Below are 14,222 nucleotides of genomic sequence, written 5' to 3'. Positions count from 1 at the left end.
TAACTCAATGTAAAACAAAAGGAAAGTGTGTAGTGAATACGCATTTTATGTATGGGTACTCAAATGAGTAAAGTTGTAAATTTCAACTCAAAATATAGGTTCGAAAGGAAACAATTAAGAAAACAAAACACCTTTTCTTTGAAATTTACTTAAAACAACCCCCTGGCTTAATACTCCGTTTTATGTAAACAATCTTTCAGCGTCGATTGATTTCTGTCATTTTTCATTTTTTTATCAATGCCTGTTCAATTTACTCATGTTTCCAAAAACAGAAAAGGTAATTTTGTTGTTGTTTTACCTTATTTGAAAACATCAAAATATATTTGTAATTTCCCCTTCCCCTTTAAGTACCCCCCCCCCCCCAAACAAAAATTTTCGTTTTTATTGAAAGGCATTCTACATTGTATACTTTCATGAAATGATTTCCGCCATTTTTATTCATTATCACAACGAGTCCACAACAGTTGTAAGTGATGTAAAACATCGGAAGACATTCTTATGTTGAGGTTCCTTCTGGTCCAGACCAATGTAATTTCGCTGTTATGTTACACATATCACACCATAGGTGACTTTAGAGTAGTTCAGTATACACTTTGGTATTGAAACTGTTATTAATTTCTGATGTTGTTCTTGCTTCATTACCTCGATTTGTTCTATATTTTCGGAAACATTATAATGGCGACATCCCAAAAAATAACAGACCGTTGTTGACCTTTAGTATATATTATTATTGATATTGTAAGCATTTGACTGTAAAAGGGCACCTAAGCTAACCCCCGTCGTCGTGCGTCGTCCGTGACATGTATTTATACTTCTGCGGACCAGCGTACATGTAACAGAATATAAAGGTTTTGCTTTTTCTATAACCCCAGTGTCCAGGGAGGGGCTCCAAAGAAACAAATGGCTTAAATGTTAAAGAAACTTCTTCTTCAGACTCAGATGTACATAAACAAATAATTATTTTAATGAATAGAGAGGTTCTTCGGTAGTTTTCTAAATTGTAAATAATAATACCACTGAATAATCAATTCTCCCATTTGGTGATGATACACCTTACTATTGTTTACATATGAAAATGACACTCTTCGGTACATTTTTTTCATTTCAGAAGGGGATCGTTTTGATTTAGTTGAAATAACCATGATTTGAGGATTTAATTAAGATTTGAGGATTAAAATTGCATGGTATCACAAAATATGAAGCTGACCAGCTCCTTGTGTTTGTGTAAGTGGGGGTTGGGTGGTTGGCTGACTGGCAAAATATTTTATTTCTGATTTAAAAACAACAAATCATTAATTTTAGCACTTGTACCTTTTTATTTCAACTTCCCGTCTCAACAATATCTTTTTTGTTATTATAAGTTATTATTACAAATGTAAGGTATAAGTTAGAGGGCCTCTGGTCACAAAATTGATGTAAAAAAATTAGGAAAAATAACTTAACTGATCCTTTTTCTGTATAAATTCATTTGACAGTCACATTTTCCGAATGAAACCGATCTCACTGGGGTCAGCTTTTCTGACGTCAAGTTGAAAATGACTTTAAAGCTTTTGTTTTGTTTATAGTGCTAGCTCAAACGTATGTTCTCTGGATTTTTACCATACATGGTACATGACCAAAGAAATATGAATGACCCAAGTCAAAGGTAAAGAAAAACTATCAGACAACACATGGTCCTCCGGGATGACTCCGGTTGAAATCTTGTTTTAATTCCAGATGCATTTGTAAATTAACTGAACAGAAAGCCTGCTTATGTGGATTGAACAGAATTCACGGACACCGGCTATTTAATTACAGTTTATTCTGATTGAGTTAAATGATGATACTGTGTATTAGTGTTGTCTGGGAACTCTTATAAGTTCTAAAGTTATCAGTTAGAACACTAGTATGTTGAATATGTAAGGTATCACATTTATATAATGCAACAACAATGGAGATTGTCCTCTGTTAATTGCATCACGGAGTTATATTAGAATATTAATGAATTTAATTTGCAGAGCAGGTTGTGTTCTGACTGTGCGCGAAACACGCGGGAGAAATTTCCTTTCTACATGCTTTTTTGTCATTGTAAACAACAGCTTTGGAATCAAGAAGGATACATTATAGAAAGAATCCTTTGATAGCCTTTAGATGAAGTTTTTATCATAACAAGAGGCTTTGTTTGACTGTAATTTTCTGGAGAGTACCAAATTATGGGCTTGATCAAAGAGACTAAACAGCTAGCTTTATTTGAGAAATTATGCCATGGACGCCATAACTCTTCAAACGTTTCCCTTAAAATGACTAAAATCTGGAAAACGTTATGGAGGTACATCTTATCTATTTTTATTTATCCCAATATCTATGATAAAACACCAAATAGAGTTAAAACCAAATGTAATGTTGAAAAACGTTAATATGGACACTCAAATCGATGCACACTCTACTTAATAACGTCTATTTAAAACACGAATTAAACATTACAAAATACAAAAATGAAAACAGGTTATCAAAACATCAAGTGTAACATTACTTTAACGTCATAAAATGTTAAAAAAGATCCCCGGGTATATATTCTGATGTTGAAATGGGTTTTTTCATCGGCCATTCAACGGTTATTTTTTCTTAATCTCAAACTCCTTCTCAATTATATCATAAAGGTCAGACTTGTTTAGTTTACTAGTTATTTCCAGGAGAGAGTTCTTGTCTGTTGAAGCAACAAGATATGAATATGTTGTAGAGAGGTATAAATACATATCTTTACTTCCAGAACGACAGGCTTTGTGGAGCACGGATTCGTTATCCGTATCTCTAATGTTTCCAATGTATTGTTGACGCTCCTCTTTTCCTTTTCCTTTAAGCAACAAAGATTCTATAGCGATATAGCAGTCTATGTTTCCAGATTCAACAATGCGAAGAAGGCACTGGTTACTGTTCTGTGATAATAACTCTGGACAATTTGCATGAAGTTTGAAAATTTTCTCTTTGTCTCCAGATTTACATGCGTCATAGAGGGACTTTACATCTGACAAGCTATGGTTAGGTGCATAGGGATCTAGACCTCCCGTGCCTCGCTCCTGTTACAAATAAACATCAAGAGAATTCAAAGTATATCATTATGTATTATGATGACAATGCGCCCATTTAACCACTGTGTAAACGTGCGTGTTTGTGAAGGCCTGTCCGCTAATAAGGTTTTCATGTCGGTGCAATTTATGATTTCATCAATAATATTATACACACAAAAATAACACTTTTTGCATGAGTGTATGCATGTCTTCTCCAAATGACTAAAGAATAAACAGATATGAACTTAATATCTATCTTTATACTATTTGTCGGATAAGCTCGTGCAGTATTGTGAAGAACAACTTTACAATAGTAAAACACTAAATGTTTCTAAACTATTTTTTTAAACCACTAATTACAGATCACTTATTTCCTTTTTCTTCCACCTGTTCAGTTCAGTTTGTGACGAAACCAAAAATGATGATATACTGATGGCTATTGATATAAGTTATGCACGAAAGAAAAGTAAATCGTACAAGTTCAAATACAACAATTTAAAACGAGTCCTTACATGAACACATATTTGTAAGCAACAAAAATGAAATATATCTAAATATGCAATGAATTGCTTCGAGTTTTTATGATTACCAATGAGCATCTTCAGAGACTGATTCTGCCTAACCAGTTATAATATATGATCTTCAAAATTTCCTCCTAAGTTTTCTGTTTGAACTCAAAACTGTTTCCCCGATTTATCTTAGGCTTAATTGAGCGTTTAATAACAAAGTGTTTCATGTAAGTTACACAAGTCAAAATCTTGATTCTTACCTCGGACCTCTCTGTTGAGACTGAAAATGATAAAGGAAAATATATATTGCTATCTGAACGATCAGCCGAATATATCAATTGTATAATGAACGTTCAATTTCGATCTTTGATTAAGTCATCTGACGATAAGAGTTCTGACAATGATAATGAAAATGATGAATATATATGAGAAAGTGATGAATTTGTGGATTTGAGTTAAATTATAAATTTTAATAAGTCAACTCAACACCATATCTTTCAAATTACTTCTATGCTCAATGACCATCGATCGAAAATCCTCGGTCTGTGACAAACGTAAACAAATATAAGGTTTGCGCGGAGGATTATCACGAACCTTAAAATTATGACGAATTTCTACAATAAGATTCATCAGTTTAGAAATATGTGATATCAACGTTTTACTTTAACACAAAAAATACGCATTAAACGTGTCGCAACGTGTCAAGACCGACTGGTCCCTTTGTGAAGCTATGACTGAGTAAGTGATGAAGTGTGAAATGTCCCGACGAACTTAGCTATGACGAATTATTTTTTTAAATAAGCATATTTTCATTGGCTTGTCCATGTGCATATATACGCTTAAAATTAAATTACGTTCACAATAATTTCGTAACTTTATACTGATTTGTTTATGACGGACTATTTTCTGACGCGGATCACTTTTTGTGTGGATTCTATGTCCGGCTAAGGATGTCACGTGGCGCGAGCAAACGTTCCTTTTTGAGAAAAATACGTTCTTAAATACCGGGAAATGAGGAAATTCTTTCTAAAGTTCTCAAGTTGTTCTCAAATTGTTCTAAACTTTCTCTTGAGTTTTCTCATGCCGGCATTCCATGAAAATTAATTTATCAAGCTACCAGTATGTGGTATAAAGTAGTATATTGATGATACAATGTTCTGTCTTACACATTAAATATTAATATAAGATTTATTCAAGAGAGAAAAATATCATTTTGAAGTAATTTAAAACTTCACTCTTTGTTACGTGTCCATATTTTACAAGAGAAATGTATTAGTAAATGGTATTGGGTAAAGCAATTGAAATAAAATAGTAACTGTGTTCCAGGAAGGAAAATGTAATATTTGTAGATTTAATTTTAAACAAACTTTCATTTAAATAATATTTAATTATTTCTTTATGATTACTAAGTTTTGGTGTAAGAGTATTATCTTTTATGGTTAAATAAAATGATATATTTGGGAATCTTACAACAACATGAATGTAAAGCACCATGTTACTGATACACTTTCCTAGTTATAACCTGCTTTATTGTTATTTTATTTTTTTCCTTCACAAAGAATGTGCTTAAAATGAGTATTACATATGAATATATTTCATTGAATGCAGGAAACATAATGTATTGATTGCCATCTTTCCAATGTGTCAAGCCATTACAGTATCACTGGTATATAATGCATGTTAAAGATATTTGATGCACTTGTTCTGAGAAATAGATAGCCAAAGACAGATTGCAGACTATTGAGTATTTGGATTCAAACATGAAATATTGTGGTTGACTGTATCATATATGTTACCAGTGTATGTGAGTGTTTGTACCTAGTAGCGCTTAGGTGATTATAAGAGGGGTATGTGGTTACATATAGAATTTTTTTGATTTTCTACTATTTCTATGGCTTGTATGTATATCTGTTCTACTCTGGTTTATGCTCTGATGTGATTGTAGGATACACATTAGATACATATATCTATATCAAACTGTGTTTTCAAACCATGCTTATTAGTTGATAATGCTTACACTTGTGCTACCAGTCTACTACAAACTGAAGATGGTCATTTCAAAATGCATGTAATTATGATACTATACATGTATATTTTTCATTACCTTGTAATTAGTACTAAATTGGCGCTTCCTGACCAGTTCAAAAAATTTGCTCATTGCTCTAAATTTTTATTTGTGAGGGGGGATGTGTGTGTACACACAGGTATACTGGTCAGGTAGCTCTAATTTATCACTGTAATTCCGGAATACTGGTACGGAATCCGGCTTTGTTTTTAATTCCGGATCTCCTGTCCGGAGACCGGCTTCTTTTGTCAATTTTATTAGTTGCGAGGTTGTTGTTTCCGGTGAATAAAGTGGAGGGAAACACATGTTCTTGTCAGCGTACGCTTTGTATTATAAACGTACGGATCAACGCCTCATTATCACTGCAGGCGAGTTCCCCAAACTCAGAACGTTGACCCAACAATACCCTTTCCTAGTACAACAAGCATGATAATAGACTGATAATGAAATTCCGAAAAAATAATCAAAGTATAAGAATACATGACATGTTATTTTTTGCTATTAGTGAAACACTATAAATTGACTAGTCATAAATTACAGTCCAAGTCATTGAATCAACAATTTCAGAAAACAAGAATTTGAGGATTGATTAAGATAGTTTATAATAAGTCAAATATTTTATTAGCACATACTGTGGATTATGTTCAATGCTTATTGGAACCTTGATTTGGTAGATGGGATTGCATGTTTTGATGATTCGAAGAGCTATGCACGATAAACACAAACACGTCACACCTGACATGTGATGGGACAAAATGGAAGCATTCTATAGTCATTTTTATAACAGGCATTTTCCTAGGATTCATTGTGACACGGGAGAGAAAAGTATGTCTGCCTACATTTTATTAAATTTACATCAACCACTAGAACGTATTTAATAAAACTATTTTTTTATTTGTTGGTGCTTTATTATGCAGAAGACTTTGAGTCTTGATACAATATTGATTAATACAAACAGAGTTATCATATACTTTATAATGTTGCTATGTGTAAGAAAATCGTACTTTACATGAAGTTTTGATAAGTATAAAGGCGTTTTTTAGTTTTGAGTGAAGAAATTGAAATGCATTATTAACTTACCAGTCATGCTGATGGGTTCTGTTTCTGAGGCAGGGATATGTCAGGTTTTAATTGTGTGTAGAACATATCTAATGAAACTTCTCTATATATATACAACATAAATAAGGTTTTTTAATTATGTTACACTTTGTCGAAGACGTTGAATCGTGATATACCTTTGATTTTACTAAGAACGTTATCATGAATTAAATTATTTAGAACTGTATATGTGTAAGGCACTCGTATTAACCAGAAGTATTGATCAGTAGAATTGATATTAGAATATAGAATTAGTATTGAGTAAAGAAATTGAAATAGAATATTTGCTTACCAGATGTAACGTTGATTGCTGCTGCTGCATCTAAGGCAGGAAAATGATATATCACAATGGTATTACATGTGTATTAAGTATGGGTTACTTAAATGATAAAGGATCACCTAGCTGTAATATATTATCATTGATGATGAATTTATACATTTGAATGATTAAATTCAGAAGATATCATTAATAAAATATTTCAGCTTTTCACTTTGATATCTCACTTCTGGTTTACGAGTATTATCTTTCACATTACGAATGTAAATATATATTTGGTTAATAATTTGAAGCATGTATTATTTTTTGTCAGTCATATATATAACTTATAAGGGAGGAAGTTGTGAAGACATGGTTGAAATTCATTTGATAATTATCAGGTCGTTATCAAAGATATATTCCAACTTTACATACAGTGGAACGTAGGAAATGTACTGAATTACAGGTCATGGAATGAAATAAATGTTAGTATAACAACAGTAAGAAACTTGCTGCAGAAGTTTACACTTAAACACATAGTTCAGTAATCAAAGCAATTGAAATTTGTTCAGTAAGATGTTGATGAATTAAGAATGTTTAAGATTATTCAATAACAAATATTTTTGAAATGTGTAATAAAGATATAAAATAATATTTAATTATTACCTGAGAAACACTTTAAATTCATTAATAAGAAATTTTAGTCCAAGTCAATTAAATCAACAATTTCAGAAGACAAGAATTTGAGGTTATCAAAAAAATAGCTTATACGATTTCAAATATTTTGGGGTACAAATAATAAAGATTTTGTTTAATAATTATTGAAACCGGGCTGTGGTAGATGGGATTGCTGGTTTTGATGAATCTAAGAACTGTGTGCAATAAGCACGAACAACTTAGATTTGTCAAAGGAAGAAACCAGGCAAAAGCAATCTATGCTCTAGTTTATACCAGGCATTTTCCTGTTTGCCTTTGTGACTCTTCACCGATAAATCAGTCTGCCGTCAATTTACAACAACCATAATAGTGTATACATGGAACTACTCTTTATGTATGAAACATAACAAAACCATCACTTGCTTTGTAAATGTCTTTTGGTTTTATATTTGTTGAAGACGTTGCCTTTTGATATATTATTGATTTAACTAGGAAAAATATCATATGTTACATTATTATAATTTAAGAATGTATAAACCACTCTAATTTTACCAGAAGTATTGCGTTGAAGGAAAGCGTGTTTAAGAATCGGATAATGAAAATTGAAATAGTATTTATGCTTACCAGGTATGTTGATGGGTGCTGAAGCATCTAAGGCAGGAAAATGAAACATCACAACGGTATTAAATTTGTATCACGGATGTGTTACTTATATAATAAAATATAACCTGATCAGATGAATTTATACATTTTAATTATTAAATTCAGCAAGATTTCGTTTTTAATTATTAAAAAATTTCACTTTGATAACTTTGTTTTTGTTTACGAGTATCATCTTTCACGATCCGAATGTAATGATATATTTTGTTGATAATTTGAAGTATGTATTAAGTTTGTTCAGTCAAATCTATAACTTCTTAAGCAGGAAAATGTGGAGACATGATTGATATTCAATTGATAATTATCAGGTCTTTATCAAAGATACATATTTTAACTTTACATACAGTGGCACGCAGAAACTGTACTGAATTACAGGTCATGGAATGAAATAAATGTAAGTATTTACAACAACCATAAGAACGTTTACATGTAACTACTATTTATGTATAAAACATAACAAAGCTAACACTTGTGTTGATGTCTTTTTGGTGTTATATTTTGTTGAAGTCGTTGAATATTGACATAACATTGATTTAACTAGGAAGGCTATCATATATTACATTATTATATTTTAAGAATGTATAAAGCACTCTTACTTTACCAGAAGTAATGCGTTTAAGAAAAGCGTGTTTTAGTATCGGATAATGTTAATTGAAATATAATATTTGCTTACCAGCTAGTGTGATGGATGCTGCATCTAAAGGCAGGAAACGAAATATCTCAATGGTATTAAATTTGTATTAAGTATGTGTTACTTAAATAATATAAGATTACCTTATAAGATGAATTAATATATTTGAATTATAAAATTCAGTAAGATATCATTTATAAAATATCTAAGTTTATCACTTTGATAACTCACTTCTGGTTTATGAGTATTATCTTTCACGATAAAAAGTATAATATAATTTTTGGTAAATAATTATGTATGTACTATTTTTAGTCAGTCAAATATATAGCTTTGTAGACAGGAAGTTTTGAAGACAAGGCAAAAATAAAATTGACATTTATCAGGTCGTTATTCAAGATACATATTTCAATTTTACATACAGTAAAACGCAGTAAATGTACAGAATAACAAGTCATATTTATTCAGTTAAGTATGGTATAAATAGCTAAGTTATTTGAAGGACGTACATGTATGTGTGTGATGTTTGTGTCTGTTTTGTTAAGGCTGTATATTGAAGTATTCGTCTCCTAGCGAAAGCACATATCTAATGCCGAATTCAGAGTGATACAGCACTGAAATACCATGCCGAAGGAATCCAGCACAGATCTTCGTTGAAGTAAATCAACCGCAACGCTAATTCTAGATGCTTAACGTTTTGCATGGAACAATACAATTTTAATTGACTCGAGTATGTTGCAGCCCAGGGCAGATGTATGCTGATTTAATCTTCTTGCTTAATATCCTACCTGAAGGCAGCTTAATTCAAGACTGATGATCAATGTTTAGCATTTGTCAATTGATTTCACATTCCCATCAATATTGTTTTCAATCAAAAAAAGTGTAGTGTAATGTATGGTAGTTTTTACCTGTATTTGTACCAAATGTGTGTTACCTGTATTGTGCCGTGTAAAGGATTGCGTCTTATTATGAGGGTTCATTCATGCGTATATATACCGCTGGCCGTCGGTCGGTCTAACTCTCTCGGAGAGCAGACCAGCGACCAGCGAGTTATATACAGGTGAGCGAGACAATAGAGCTAAACACTCAGTGACGTGAGGAAAACCACCGGACCAGAACGGCAGAGGGTTTACGTCGGCGGGTGGGCACGGGTTGTCGCCAGGTACGCCGCAGGGGCGTTTGGGTACGCCAGAGCCTCTGGTTGGATCCTCCTCATGGCATCGAGTGAATGTCACTATTATGACGTTAACGCCGGCGCAGAATGTTATTGGGTACTCACATAATAGGTCGCACTATTCCTAAACGTTGTTGTCAATATTGCCAATGCTTATAAATGTTGGAAACGGTCACGTCAGTGTTATGTATATATTTTGTCACACTACAGACTCCAAGGATATAAAACGTACGTCACTTTACGCTAGAACCTGGAATCACAACGGTGGAGGACTAAGGACGTGAACCGTTACAGTAGTATTGGTAATACTTGAGTCTATTGCCAGCTTAGGTCACTTAAAGACGTACCTTTATGTGTGTTATGTATCCGAGCATGTGCGAATGAGTGTCGAAGACAGGGTATGGTGGTGTATTTTCCTTCTTGAGTTAAACGCGGACATGATGCCACTATCAAAGGGGGGAAATTACACCGAAATACCTTGCCTCCAGCACACATAAACATCACATGTAGGCACGTCCTTGAAGTTAAACAAAATAAAGTCAAACAAAACCTTGATTTCGACTTGATAGTGCTATATCTCTGAAACACCATGCAAAAAACATCAAAGGAAAGCATTCCGATTGGTCAAAGCATACTAACAACGCTTTAAGCGGTTGTTGTCATTACCTTTAATGCTGAATGTTAAGCAGGGAATTAAACTAACATATCTAAGGACTTTGGTATGTTCTAGCACGGGACATCTGGGCGGACGTTTAACATTAAAGTCAAGAGAGAACTGCTGAAGAAAACTGAAACAGACAGAGAGGAGTTTAAGAAGTACCGCCCAGTGTAGAATTGGGGCCAGGCTTTTAGAGGTTCATCTTCATACGAAGTAATCAAGACAACCTGCAACTGGCCTATCAAACGAGGTACTCTACTGAGATGGCCCTCCATAGCGGCGAGACTTTGGTACATTAACTTGTTACTTCTCAGTTTGACTGTTATGCCCTGCTCTGTGATATATCTAAAAACAAAACTAACTAGTCGTCTGCAAAGGGCCAAGAACACTGTTATCCGCACCAAAACCAAACAAATGCAGCAAAGCTGCTGGACACCAGATATTTGGATAAAAATCACTTATTGAGATTCAAAACAACACCCTGGAGCAGATATGCACTTCTGAATTTTTTCTTCGAATATAAATGGCATTACTTTTATCTTTCATGATGTTCTGTTTACACACAGTATCCACATATGTTGCACTGTTTTCATTCAATATATTTCTTAAGACCCTAAAATGTAAAGTTTTACTGCATGTTTAAATGACAACAGTTTGAAAATAACGTCATATTCTGAGAGAGAGAATGCAGTACATGCTTTATATAAAATATATATTATACCTATCGCGATTTTAACAAATATTTCATTTGATAATGCATTTTTAGATACGAAGACACTCTACGCCATAACGCTAGTTTTCTGGTTGTTATAACATATGCGTTTTAAACGGGTTAAATAGATCTTGTGTTCAACGAAAAAACAAATACATGTTTCTTGTTTTCTGGTTGTTATAAAAAAGTAAATGGACTCAAATATTGCTACATCAGAAAAGTGCTGGAATTTGTAGCGTGCTATTTGACGCCAGCTTTTAATGACGTAACGCTTGAAAACTACAGAGCCCCATTTTGAATGAGGATCTCAACTCAATTTTGACGTTTGCTGCTATTATCTGTTTAGATTTCCAAACAAAAAGGCCTAAGGTGACAATTTATGAAAATACCATAATGTATGTTGCAACTGTGGAACAGAACAGCCACTTATTTTTCCGTCACCTCCTCTGTACTTGAAACTAAAACATATTTGCAGTGAAAAGAATGTACCGTTGTGATTGAATAGTACTCAGAGTGGCATCTTCATGTGTGAAAATATAACATTCGTATATCTTGACCGCAGTGAATATGACATATTTTATCAAACGAAAACATAATGATGATAGGGTTTCCTATTATATGTTTGTAGAAAGTATGCGGTCATAATTTCCCAGAAGGCTTTAACGCTTAGGGAAGCATCAGAAGTAGACAAAATGCTTATATATCAAACCTATGCGGCGCTTACGGGTTTGAAAAAAGAACACATCAATCAGTGTTATCTTTTTTGCACTGGTTATCAATATTAAACAGGTAGAAGTACAACATTTGTGTATATACATATATATGCACTGTGGTCAGAGACAGAACCCATGTTGTGTCTTCCAAACTCTCGCATAATGGCATACGGAAACCGGTGCTTTGAAAGGGTTTCGACTTCGTTTCGGGTTTGTCAGCTGTAGGGAATTTCCTTTAGCTCAGTGGCAGAGCATCGAGCTGGATAGAGAAAGGGTCGCGAGTTTGAGCCCACAGCGACGGCATTATCTCTTTCAATATTCCTCGTACTACTACAGTATCGTGCTTGGTGCTTTTTGTATGGTATTTTATTGAGATAGTACTACAAGAGCGGCGTCAGATCAACATTATCGGAGAAACAAAAACAGAAAATCATCACGATACCAACAACGGCATAGACACATGGATTGCACGTATAGAGGCACGCATGTGATGAACTTAGCTCTTATTAAGACGCTTAGCCCAAATATAAATATACTAGTGATTATCCAACTCTTTGTCCTTGGAAGATTAATATCAAACAGAACAGATGTTATTAAGATACACACTCGTGAATAAACCACATTTGCTATAGGTATGGCCTTCGCATGAATATAATTATAATAAATGATGCATTTCTTTTAAAATGATAGAATTAAGGACAGATGAAATACAAGACTGAACCAGTTATAAGTGTACACTGAGTATATAAGTTTCGAATCCGATAGCACATTGTATATTATTGAAACAGTCTTTTCACATATAACTGCAATTAACAAAAACTATCTGATGGAATTATTTATCAGAGGTAATATGTTTTTAATATGAGTGAAACATGTCTACCTCCTTAAATTAAATATTATAATCGATTTTAAGATTTACTGTATACTGGGAAATGTTCCCCGCTGTTTCACTCTGCTTATCTCCCTCGGTAATGAAGGCGAAATTATCATAACAGTCAACATAGGTAAATAATATGATTAATTAAGCAATCAAATGCGAAATTAACACTGGGCGAATACGGATTTACCAGTGTAGGGCGTAAGTTTAATTCGGCGAAACTTTCACGGTACACAGTATTCACCCTGGAAATATATATAATTTATAAAGTAATTTAGATTTCCACTCTTTGTTACGTATCCATAATATACATGAATTATGTATAAATACAAAGAGATATTGAAATGAAATTGTACCTACCTGGACGGTTGTTGATGTCTGCTTCCCAGGACGGAAGTCTAACTATAATATCAAAGATTTTCTTTCAACATAAACAATGTACGTATTAAACGTGTAGCAACGTTTCAAGACCGACTGGTTTAACTATATCTTTGAATTGAAAAAAAAAACCTTATAATTTATAGAATATTTAAGTATTTTATCGATTTTGAGTATTTGACATATGACATATTTGGTAAAGAATTCGATACGAACAATATTATCTTTCAGTCAAGACTACATATTCCGAGAGAGGACATTTTAAAGTCAAAGTGAAAATATAAATAATCATGTCACATGTCGTTAGCCTACAGACAGATATCAGCCCCTACTTATTCTTTTTATTATATATTTAGTATCATTCCCTACTGAATATATCATATCAAATAGCATGAACGTAATGCACAGTTTTATCGAAACAGTCTCCTAGTCCAACCAGATTGAAAACAAGAAGACTGAGAACGAATGTAAAACAAGAGGCCCAATGGAATTTCGCACTTGTAACCTGAAAGGTGGACTAAAATTAAGACACAGGCAAAATATAAGATGTATGACTATAAATCACTCAAATTAAGCTGTTAGAATATTTTAACACATTTGACCCCCGTGACTTTGAAAGTCGAACAAGGTCAGTACGTTGAACAAACTTTATCAAACTCAATCTTTGATGAAATTAGGTCATTTAAAGGCTTATACACAGTTGACCAAATGTGTCCTCAAAAGTGGATGAAGGTTATTTAAATGAACAAAAATTGATAACCCTTTTTCTTAGCATATTACTCGGAAAATG

General features: G+C 33.2%; 1 protein-coding gene across 1 annotated transcript; it reads right to left on the bottom strand.

The window, feature by feature from the left end:
* Positions 1-1,333: 1,333 nt before the first annotated feature.
* On the bottom strand, positions 1,334-13,470 carry LOC110441645. Its single transcript, XM_021484844.1, has 7 exons — positions 13,415-13,470; positions 8,966-8,989; positions 8,257-8,283; positions 7,012-7,041; positions 6,702-6,725; positions 3,817-3,836; positions 1,334-3,056 (listed from the first exon to the last, which is right to left on the bottom strand). Exons 5-7 carry the CDS (start codon positions 6,706-6,708, stop codon positions 2,595-2,597), a joined length of 489 nt encoding a protein of 162 aa, XP_021340519.1. The 5' UTR covers positions 6,709-6,725; positions 7,012-7,041; positions 8,257-8,283; positions 8,966-8,989; positions 13,415-13,470; the 3' UTR covers positions 1,334-2,594.
* Between the last annotated feature and the right edge of the window lie 752 nt (positions 13,471-14,222).

Source organism: Mizuhopecten yessoensis, unplaced genomic scaffold (assembly GCF_002113885.1).
Source record: "Mizuhopecten yessoensis strain PY_sf001 unplaced genomic scaffold, ASM211388v2 scaffold716081, whole genome shotgun sequence".
Taxonomy (NCBI): domain Eukaryota; kingdom Metazoa; phylum Mollusca; class Bivalvia; order Pectinida; family Pectinidae; genus Mizuhopecten; species Mizuhopecten yessoensis.
This window is presented reverse-complemented; position numbering and strand designations above follow the sequence as displayed.

Coding starts and splice junctions, on each gene's coding strand:
- LOC110441645 (XM_021484844.1), bottom strand. Junction 3,057..3,816: donor TCTCAACAGAGAGGTCCGAG/GTAAGAATCAAG, acceptor TATTTGTAACAG/GAGCGAGGCACGGGAGGTCT.